Below are 12014 nucleotides of genomic sequence, written 5' to 3'. Positions count from 1 at the left end.
GTATGCACAACTGTCTAGTCAAAAATAGCCCTGAATTAGGAAAGAGCAGCACTTGGCTTAAACAAAAAGGTTTCTTTAAATGTTCCTCCTGTAGGGCTTGTAAATTCGGTGTAAACACATCACATTACTTTACACCTTTCAGTTCTAGGAGGAAAGCCATCCGGGGATATTTTAATTGTCACAGTGAGTTTGCAATATATGTCCTGACATGCACCTGTGGCCTACGATATGTGGGCAGTACCAAGCTACAGGGGCACGCCAGGATCTTGCAACACTTACGAGCCATCGTTAACAGTGACAATACGTACCCAGTAGCACGTCATTTCAAGTCCACACACAACAATGATTTATCGAACTTATCATATTATGTTATTGATGTGGTTGCGCCCCTCGTGCGAGGAGGCGACAGAGAAAGACTGCTACGAAAAAAGGAAACCGAATACATAATTGAACTAGACAGCAAGTACCCGAATGGGTTAAACACCACTGAAGATTTACATCATCTGTTGTAGTCTCACCATGCGTAATATTCTTATGTGGGTTTTTCTATATTTTTCTCTTCAAGGTCATTCTGAATACAACAACTGATACCAGATGGCGCCGATCTGGCACCACATGGGAGTCCAACAAGGATTCGTTTATCACACTGACCTTGATGTACATTGCCTTCTTGTATATATTATGTCTCTATCCATTTAAAGAATAATTTGGGGACTAATGTATTTTAGTCAACCAATAACTTGTTTTTACTTCACGATTTTGCACTTTAACTATATTTCTAATATAGATCACATTAGGATTTATCACCAGTGGGTTATTTAATATCAGTGTTGGTACGCTATAAGTACATGTACATGTTGATGTTGTACATTTTCCTGAATTATACATAGACATGTGTCCATGTGTCCATCGAAATGCCATGGAAGCTCTCAATTGGGTTTGTAATGGATGTAGATTTGTAAATAAGAATAGAGTGTGTATTTTTGTAAGATATAAATATGTATATATGTATATGGGTAGATATGTATATATATTTTTTTTTTTTGTACAACTTTGTGATATTGTATATAGATAGTATATATATATTTTTCTAAGACTATGCAGATGGATTCGAATCTAATGGGCACATTTTTATATAGGACTGATATATGTATATATATTATATATATACGTATTTTTTTGTACATGGCTATGGTTTAACATGTCATTATAATTGCATTCATGCAGATATAATTTTTCCTAAATGCCACCAACTCTGGTATTTGTTTTGATTGTAAATAGAGGTGTGCACGTAGTTTATAATGAAATACGTGTTTTTTCTATGTCTACACCTTGTAACTCACGTCAATGGGTGGAGCATCACTGGTAAAAAAAACGTATAAATTTGTAGCTGACCTGGTGCGCGGTGTGTGACCAAGGGCACTAGTTGCTCGAAACGCGTAACCAGCGAGGTTTTTATTAAAAATCTCCTTGACTGCATCCATTGGGTCCGTGTCTTCGTTTCCACAACAGGAGTGTGGTTTACTAGAAGATTGTTTTGTTCATATATATATATATATATATATCATCCACTCCTCCTTATGCCAGGAAATGAACACGCACTCGTAAGGATCTCACTTCCCAATTTCTTTTATTTATCCAAAGTTCTCAAGATCGATTTAATTACCAACGCGTTTCGCCGCCAACTGACGGCTTGATCATGGTCAATGTTAGATCAATCCACTAACTTCCTTTAAGGAGTGGTTAAACAAAGCCACATGATTGTTACGTGACTTCCTGTCATTACAACTTGGAATTATGGGCATCGTAGTTCTTTTCATATGTACACGCATTATATTTACAAACACCTTGTTTACTACTCATACAATCATTTTTTGAACATCATTTAACACAATATTGTTGAAGTTATTTGGGTGTTTTTACAGATCCTGGTTCTTTAACCCTGTACATGTCCCCAATGTTCATACATTTGTTACATCATTGCCCGAATTCCGGGTTATATCATTATATCAGCTGATAAACTGCAAAACAGAATATGTAGTTTACGTAATAGAATGTCCCTGTGCATTAAAATATATCGGCAGCACAAAAAAAGAACTAAAATTGCGAATTCTAGAACACATAAGGGCAACGGCGAACAAAGATAGAGGAAACGCCATAGCAAAACATATGGAGGCTGCACACAATTGGGACTGGAAACTTTTAAAATTCTATGCGTTGGAAACCATTGTCCCTCATGAGAGAGGGGGGGACAGAGAGCGGAAATTAAGATGCAGAGAGTCACGTCAAATATTGAATTTCAGAACTCTACATCCTGACGGTCTGAACCAGAGCGAAGAACTCTATGTACACCTGTAAATAACTGTAAATAACAAAGACGAACAGACTAAATACCTAACTGTGAAACAATTAGATTGGGAAAAGGGACTCATAAATTGTATATAAAAAACTTTTCTTCCGTAATATGACACACAAATATATGGGCAACAGACAAACACAATAGAACCAATTGTAAAATTAGAACTACTCAAAATTGGGTCAACTCAGTTGATATTTGTGATTAGAATGGTAGCACTTCATGCCCACTGGAGGGCGTTAATTTAAGATCGGCGAATAGGCCCACTAGAGGGCGTCACCCGACGTATACTACTATGATATAACCCGGAATTCGGGCAATGATGTAACAAATGTATGAACATTGGGGAAATGTACAGTGTTAAAGAACCAGGATCTGTAAAAACACCCAAATAACTTCAACAATATTGTGTTAAATGATGTTCAAAAAATGATTGTATGAGTAGTAAACAAGGTGTTTGTAAATACAATGCGTGTACATATGAAAAGAACTACGATGCCCATAATTCCAAGTTGTAATGACAGGAAGTCACGTAACAATCATGTGGCTTTGTTTAAACACTCCTTAAAGGAAGTTAGTGGATTGATCTAACATTGACCGTGATCAAGCTGTCAGTTGGCGGTGAAACGCGTTGGTAATTAAATCGATCTTGAGAACTTTGGATAAATAAAAGAAATTGGGAAGTGAGATCCTTACGAGTGCGTGTTCATTTCCTGGCATAAGGAGGAGTGGATGATTGAATTCGCCGGGTCTCTGCCGAGGAACTCGCACCAATAGGAGACGCGCCAGGGGTCAACCAGATACGAGCCAAGTTGTTGTGATAAATATATATATATATATATAAATATATATATATATATATATATATATATATATATATATATATATATATATATATATATATATATATATATATATATACATACCTCCAGGGAGTGTAGATAGGGCAGTAAGGATTGTAAACTCATACCTCTCATACCTCCATCTGTGAATTTACCTCCTTGATATTTTGTCCCTTGATAGTCTGGCCACGACTTTGTGATCCCTTGATCTTCTGCCTTTGATATTCACTACCACAATCAAAGCTAAGGAGGATATGGACAGGGACGTGGAGGAGAGAAGCTTTAGCCTTCTTGGCTTAACGCCTCTCTCCTTCACTTCTGAAATGCAAGGCTGCAACATATTTACAAAAATGTGGTGCAGCCTTGCATTCCCCCCTGCGATGGCACTAAGTTTAGCAACTAAGCGCCAATGCAGGCGCCGGTGCACCAGAGTGCAAGGGTGTCTGCATGCAGGGGAGGATTTTTTATGTGTAGGAAGGTGTCCCTTCCTGCACATAAACATTCCTAGAAATGCCATCCTATCACTTTCATGCGTTCTACTTCATGTACAGGAAGGTACACCTTCCTGTACATAAACAAACCATGGCAATTTGCTTTTTCCATGTGTGCTTCGCAAGGCAGCACACAGGAAAAATCAGAAACGTGGAGAAATAATGCATTTTTCCTTGTTTCGCAATCTTAAGACCAGTTTTTACCTGGTCTTAATTTTGGCGCTGCCTCCTTGTACATAGGGGGCTGCATCAAAATGAATGGGTGTTGCAGTGGAACGCCCACCACAACAGTGTGCAGACAAAATATCGATATTTAAATATTGATATACAATAATATCGAAGTTTAAATATTGAAGGGACATAATATAGAAGGTAAGTAATATCTATAGATTTAATATCGATATTAGTAATATCGAAGTGTTAAATATCGATGTTAGTAATATCGATGTTAATAATTTCGATGTTACTAATATCGATTTGTATATTATTTTTGTGTATATTATTATGTATTTATAATGTTTTTCATTTATTTTTATGTAATTTTGTATTTTAGTACTGTAGCGGGTTGTGGGTTTATAGGGGAATAGGGTGGGAAGTAATTTAATTATGTTAAATTAATTAATAATAAGTAGGAATTATAAATTAATTTTTATTAATTGGTAATTATTTTTAATTAATTGGTAATTAATTTTAAGTAATTGGATAATTGATAATTATGTTCTGTAGCGGGTTGTGGGTTTATAGGGGAATAGGGTGGGAATATTTTAATTATGTTAAATTAATTATTAATTAGTAGGAATTATAAATTAATTTTAATTAATTGGTAATTATTTTTAATTTATTGGTAATTCATTTTAATTAATTGATAATTATGTTCTGTAGGTTTATGGGGGAATAGGGTGGGAAGTTATTTAAAAGTAATTAAGGAAATTTATTTTAATTGTTTTGTTAATTATATAATTGTTAATTAATTATTAATTGGTAATTAAATATTATTAAATGGTATTTTTAATAATTTTTTTATTTAAATATATTTTGCTAATCATGTTTTTAATAATTATGTATTGGTGTTTGTAAATGGTTTATATTTATTTAATAGTTAAGTTTTTTATTATTTAAAAAATACATTTATTTATAAGTATGTTATTTTTACCCCTAAGCTATCCAACAGTTTCCCTACTGTTGCACTCTCTGGAGTTGGAATAGTAATTTTTACCCCTACGCTATCCAACACTTTCCCTACTGTTGCACTCTCTGGAGTGGGAATAGTAATTGTTACCCCTACGCTATCCAACACTTTCCCTACTGTTGCACTCTCTGGAGTTGGAATAGTAATTTTTACCCCTACGCTATCCAACATTTTCCCTACTGTTGCACTCTCTGGGGTGGGAACAGTAATTGTTACCTCTACGCTATCCAACACTTTCTCTACTGTGGCACTCTCTGGAGTTGGAATAGTAATGTTTACCCCTACGCTATCCAACATTTTCCCTACTGTTGCACTCTCTGGGGTGGGAATAGTAATTGTTACCTCTACGCTATCCAACACTTTTTCTACTGTTGCACTCTCTGGAGTTGGAATAGTAATTTTTACCCCTACGCTATCCAACACTTTCCCTACTGTTGCACTCTCTGGGATGGGAATGGTAATTGTTACCCCTACGCTATCCAACACTTTCCCTACTGTTGCACTCTCTGGAGTGGAAATAGTAATTTTTACCCCTACGCTATCCAACACTTTCCCTACAGTTGCACTCTCTGGAGTTGGAATAGTAATTGTTACCCCTACGCTATCCAACACTTTCCCTACTGTTGCACTCCCTGGAGTGGGAATAGTAATTTGTACCCGTACGCTATCCAAAATGTATTTAATTTATTTTAATTGTTTTACATTTTTATTAATTGTTATTTATATTATTATTTGATGTATATAAATTAATTTGTAATTTATTATATTTTCATTTATTTATAAGTTATTAAAATAATTTATTAGAGGTATTATTAATGAAGTATATACTATGTATTATATCTTTATTATTAATAGTTTTTATTACATTATTTATTAATTTTAAATATTATAATACATATTTAACTATGTTTATTAAATGTATAAGTATTATTTTGTTAATATTCCATGTTTTTTCATTAAAAAAAAGATATTTTTAAAAAAACGATATTTTTGACATCGATATTATTTTTTCGATATTTTTGTACTTACCTTGTTAGAGACAGGATCTCGATATTAATGTAATCAATATTTTTGTTGCGATATTTTGGTAGGTAGATATTTTTGTAATCGATATTTTGTCAGATTCCACCACAACACCCACTGCACACCCCTTTCACACTAACCAATAGCGTGAAAGGTGGCCTTATGTACAATGCAGCGTTAAGCCACGTTAAGTGGCTTAAGGCTGCCTTGTACATAAGGCACAGCCCCTATCACCACCACAACGTCAATGTAGGTGACGTTGTGGTTGCGATAGGGGCTTGTACATATGCCCCTAAGTGTACAGTATGACTAAAAATTGTGGAGTTTAAAAGCCTGTCTCTTGTTGTATTACCTGCACTGTTAAATAACTCTGAGTGTATGGCTGATGATCACTAGTCAGGCATTTAGCCAGTATGAGGTCCTCAAATGGCATTGGACAACGTGAAGTAACAGTTTAATAGACAGAGATCAATAGGCTCTGGGCATCTGGATATGTTAGCAGTCTTTTGGCACTATCAAACGAGTTTTTTTCATGGGAATAAATAGGGAGGCATTATTAAAATAGCATGTACTGAATTGAAAAAGAAACGTATAAACACATATTGCATTAGATCACGCACCCTCCATATCGTGAAAAACAAGCCCTCCAACTAAGCGCAGGTAACAAAAATTGTATTTGCAGTTGGAAATATATTCAGCACAACGCCTTTCGACCCAGAACCGAGTCTTAATAATATGAAGAGTGAAATGCAAATTGATGGTAGGTAAAATCTGCTCACCTTTCTCAACTCTGACTGTTCGTGCAGGAGACGCCACATCAACTCCTGCTCCTTTCTGTTTGCTTCTGAAAGGGATTTTTGGACCTGGAGAAAATGAAGGAGAGAGAACAAATGTTTCCATTGCGGAGAAGTCTAAGTACTCCAGGCAAGAATTTCAATAAAAGTATTCCTCTATGAAGCGTCCACATTCTTTCCTCTACCTTCTTTATTCTCTGTTGCTCATGTTTTCTCTTCTTTGTTTTATTCACTTAGCTAATATTTTCTAAGTTTATTACACGCCTCTTTCACTACTTCATGATAACTCTCCCTTCCCTGCTTTCCTTACATCATTACAAACTCCAGCGTTGAAAACTAGACTTCAGGGAGTCTACGGTGCAGCAGGATTACTCATGCTACACCCCCTTGTTAGGGAGGGAATGCCCCCTTAGAATCACACCGCCGCTAAATCTAAATGAAGGAAAGGCTGAGTGAGTGCCCATTCCCAAATACAAATGTGCCCTGGGGGTACAAACAAACACGCCTCCTGTGCCACCACCAGGGCAATTTATGTAATATGGCCCAGAAAGTAAATATTACTCATCTCTGTACCAGACTTTGGCTTTTGAGTGGTAACAAAAGCAATAATCTCTGTTTGTTGCCTGTTTTGAAGCCGCACAAGCTGTTGCATTGACACTGTTCAGTTTTCTTCTGTTATCAGTGAGCCTTTACTCTCTGCTATGAAGTACCTGGGTCTTTTGATGGCACAGAGAGCCACAAAAATTAAAATACCTGCACCTCCATTCTGAAGACCTTGGTGGAAGGAGTGATATGAATGAAGTAATGGCTCTTGGGGTATATGTGTTTCCTCAGTGCTTTATTAGACTCGGAGATAACTTTACTATATTAAAATGTCTACAGTCTTTTGTTTCCTGTATTACAAAAGAGGCAGCTGGTCCCCAGATTGTCCAAGGCATGTTCCCAAAGGATAACGTTTGTGCATTATTACTTATGCTTAGTTTAATAAGCTGACGGCACTCAGTTTTCCATTAAGATGTAGCACCTAAGATTAATTATGATGTGCTGTACACGTGTGGATGACTAGTGAATATTTTGACGCAACCATATTGGTTAGATGGAAGAAGAGTATTCAAGAATCTCTGCTGGGGATTTTGCCTAGATTAGGGATTTATTTTTAGGTCAATTTTATCTTCTTCCAAGAAGTTCAAAACTGATTGCATTTCAAACTGGTTTTAACTTTGACAACAGTTTGATTCTCATAATATTTTCCCCTTCAATGTTTTTAACTCTACCATACTTTCACTTGAGATCCTGTTTTTTTTCTGAACACTTTATTTTACAATTCATCTACACTTCTTGCCTTGTCTCATTCCTTCCTTTGTCTTATACAATATTGATTTAATTTTTGTTTCCCCCGCCATACATTCTAACTCACGCTTCCGTGCTGATATTATTTATGTCATTCACATACCCACTGTCTTCTCTTACCACATCTTTGTGTACACCTTTCATTGTACACTTCCATCACTCACTTATACTTAGGGCATACAGGTTCTGTTCCAAGACAAAGAAGATGTTTCCTGATACTCAATTTTATCCTAGTGCACTCACTTGAGCAGAATTTTCCTTCCTCAGTGTAGCCAGACTCTCTCGCAGTCGGGCAACAACTTTCTCCTGTTTCTCCCAGGAATTCTCTGCTGTGCGCATGCTCTTAAACAGGAGCTTTTCAGAATCTGTTGCATTTGATACAGATTTCTAAAGTGTTTGGGGAAGACAAGATTAACATGATGTCAAAGATATACAAAATGAATGGGTGATAACCGCAGACCTCACTGTTCTTCAATTCAAGACAAAACTACAGAATTTACCAGTCATTGAAGAAGAAGAATTTCGTTCGATGATACCAGATGGTTAATTGTTATGTGTACATTGATTATGACCTGTTTTTCTTGACTGTGAGAGAACAGTACAAATATTTATTAATTTATATTCAGAATGACATCTTTGCATGTTTTACTTTAATACTGTGATTTTTAGACAAGAGAGGAGACCAAGTACACAATCATTAATGTAAGTAATATACCATTTTAATGTTAATTCATTACTCAATAGTGTACGTCGGATTGATGTAAATCTAAATCTAGGCACACAACTATTACCATGTGTTACATAACAAGAATTAAGGAAATATTTAGAAAACCTAAGAGTTGCGCAATTTTGTTTGCAGATATTATGCCAAAAGTAATGCAGTTGTATGCACTTTCATTCCTAAAAAGAAACACTATCAACAGGTTGAGTCCATTTAAAAGAATATTTATAAAGTGAAGTAGAAGGCCAAAATCAATGCTGCAATGATTGCTCCCTATGAAATTTCCTCTGACCCTCTGTGGATACTAATCCGTTAAACACTTTATAAAATCCCCAGGTGGACCACTGCATTGCAGCCGAAATTACAAACTAACTTTGGAAACCAAGTATAAGTCTTGCCTGGAGAAAAAATACCCAGAAAGGCAGCAATAGAAGAACTGACACTTGAACATTGAAGCATTTAACCAATCATGATGAAAATCTGCCCCTGATCATAAATTTAGATATTTGTAACTGATAACAGTGTATTACAACTATGTGGAATGCGTTAGTAGCCATAATACATCGTCCAACATCTACTGACAAACAGTGGCACTCGCTCTTGAAATGTATGTGCTATAATTGCAGGTAAAACGTGCAGTCTTAGAAGGATCACGTCATGAAATAATTCAAGTCTAAAAAAGACCATGCACTAAGAAAACTCATAATAATACAGCTGACACAAATTGATGCGATTTTATGTGAGGTGGATGTAAATGACCATCAAAACCGAGGTGGAGTTTAGATTAATTTAGATGGTGCACAGAAAGGTGATATGAAAAATAGAATTCTTATGCAAAATGGGACTTCTAGACGCTGATTGTACTCCTAAATATCAAGAATAGGACTATCATGATATCTTAATATCATGGACAAAATATTGAGGGACTAAATATCGAAAGGTTACTATTCTTAACTCTACATACGCTGAAGATATGTATATTTATAAATCATCAACATAGATATATGTGGGGTCAGGTATGGAAAATCTATACATACTTACCTTTCGATATTGTGCCTCACTATATTTTTCCACTAAATTAAGGTTCCACAATGTTTGCCTACTCAATATTGAGGATATACAACCTAGATGAGGATTCGCAGTTTGAATGAATGAAGAAATCGCTGTCTTACTGATTGAAGATTAAAATACCACGGTTAGAATATAGAGTATTTACTCAAAATTCAATAAATATTTCAAATGTAGATAATACATCTTTAGGTGAGCTAGAAAAATCTTATAGTTTTACTTTTCGAATTTCATGCAATTGTATAAAATCAAAAATAAGGTAAGGCATACTTTTTTGGGAACATTAAAAGTAATTAATGGATGGAAATAATGCAAATGTATCTGGAAACAAAGTGTGAAACAATTGCCGGCAGATATCTTTAAACATATAAAGACTCCATTTTTAAAGAAAGGGTTCTGTCATAAAATCACACAAATTAGACTAAAATTAAACTAAACCTCAGCACTGTTGAATTTGCAGGACGTGTGATGGAAATTCCTACTCAGGAACAGTACAAAAATCAAATAAATAATCTTTACATTTAAAGTCTACAGATTGTCAACGTAAGAATACATCCATTTCATAAAACACACAAGTACAAGTACCTAGCATTGCATATTGAATAATAAATTGCATGCAAAGAAGTAACCTCATGCCTTTGGATATGAAATCTAACCATTCAAACATGCACCCTCTACACACACACACACACACACACCCACACACACACACACACACACACGTGGCGCAAAGAGTATGATGAGCGCCATAAAAATGTCTATCTTGCAGCCCTGAAAAACTATCACAAAAATCTCAGACATACCCGTGCAAACTATAACGCTCAGAAAATTAAACAATCCAAAAATTTGTTGAGGGAACTCTTCCAGATATTTAAAACTGTAACCTCTTTAGACTGTACAGCTGCGTCAATTACATCTTCAACTGGTCTTTGCGATCAGATTGCACAATCCTTCTTAGATAAAATTAACAACATCTGCGCCTCCTTCCCTGAGAGAGCCAAGACATTTCAGCTGACAACCGTGGCCTGTTCTCCATTAGCTGCTGCAGGCAAGCTCCCTAACTTTAAACCTATTTCGGAGGCTGAAACCAATAGTCTGATGCTGAAAGTTAAGTCTACATCTCCTCTGGACCACGCGTCCCTGGCGATCTAGAACTGGGCAGAGAAGCCATTGCACCAGTACTTACTGAGCTGCCAAATCTATTGTTCTGTTTGGGCGTGTTCCCATAGGGTGGAAACACGCTATGATGATTCTGCTTATGAAGAAACCAACTCTAGACCCTTCGCTGCCGGAAAACCTCAGACATATATCATTACCGCCTTTCTTTGTAAAAATGCTGAGAAATGTGTTAATCAACAACTCATGCAGTTTGTGGAGGAGGAGACTCTTCTCCATGAGAGACAATCTGGGTTTAGACCCCCTTTCTGGACAGAATCTGCACTGCTTCTCGCATCTGAATCTACCTGCAAAATAGCAGACGACAGTCAAATGGCTGCTCTAGTCATGCTCGACATGAGTGCCGCTTTTGATACTGACATTCATGGTTTGCTTTTGTACACAGTGCAGGGGTGTGTGGCACGGCATTGGGTTTGCTGGCTAATTTTCTGGAGGGTCACACCATCCAAGTCACCCTACAATCATTTGTTTCGACCACTCAACAGTTGAAACAGGGCGTGCCTCAGGGCTCAGCTTTGAGCCTGAACCTCTTTAATATGTATATGCGCCCGTTGGCAGACCTTTCGGAAAAACATGGAGTGCAGATGGTGTCTTATGAGTACAACACACAATTGCTTCTTACCTTGGCCCAGGTCAACGGCCAAGCGGCAGAGTATTTTAAGATTTGCCTAGCTAACTTGGCTAACTAGATGAAAACAGCTGCCTGAGATTAAGTGCCAGTAAAACTGATATTTTAGTGGTGGGGAAGCAATCATCTATTTTGTCCTTGATCTGGTGGCCCATTGAGATGGGTTCCCCACCACCCCCGAACCACAAAGTTAAAAACCTTGGAGTTTGGTTCAACTCTCGGACCAAATCTCCACTCTTACAGGTACCTCTTTTGGGATCCTAAAAATGATCAGGAAAATCCTAGGGCTTATTCCAGACTGCCCAAAAAACTGACGGACCAAGCCCTTGTGGCTCCTAGAATGGACTATTACAACGTCCTTTATTTGGGGCTTCCA

At 36.6% G+C, this 12014-nt stretch overlaps 1 protein-coding gene across 1 annotated transcript in view; it reads right to left on the bottom strand.

The window, feature by feature from the left end:
- Positions 1-12014, bottom strand: part of LOC147710990 (uncharacterized) — a 151037-nt gene that overhangs the window by 40147 nt on the left and 98876 nt on the right. Inside the window, exons 10-11 of the mRNA XM_086920088.1 lie at positions 8289-8432; positions 6681-6764 (exon numbers count right to left, since the gene is read on the bottom strand). Of these exons, the coding sequence (XP_086776214.1) occupies positions 6681-6764; positions 8289-8432 (228 nt within the window). The remainder of the gene's footprint in view (positions 1-6680; positions 6765-8288; positions 8433-12014) is intronic.

Source organism: Lissotriton vulgaris, chromosome 5 (genome assembly GCF_964263255.1).
Source record: "Lissotriton vulgaris chromosome 5, aLisVul1.2, whole genome shotgun sequence".
Lineage (NCBI taxonomy): Eukaryota > Metazoa > Chordata > Amphibia > Caudata > Salamandridae > Lissotriton > Lissotriton vulgaris.
The sequence above is the reverse complement of the archived record's forward strand: the minus strand, read 5'-3'. Positions and strand labels throughout refer to the sequence as shown.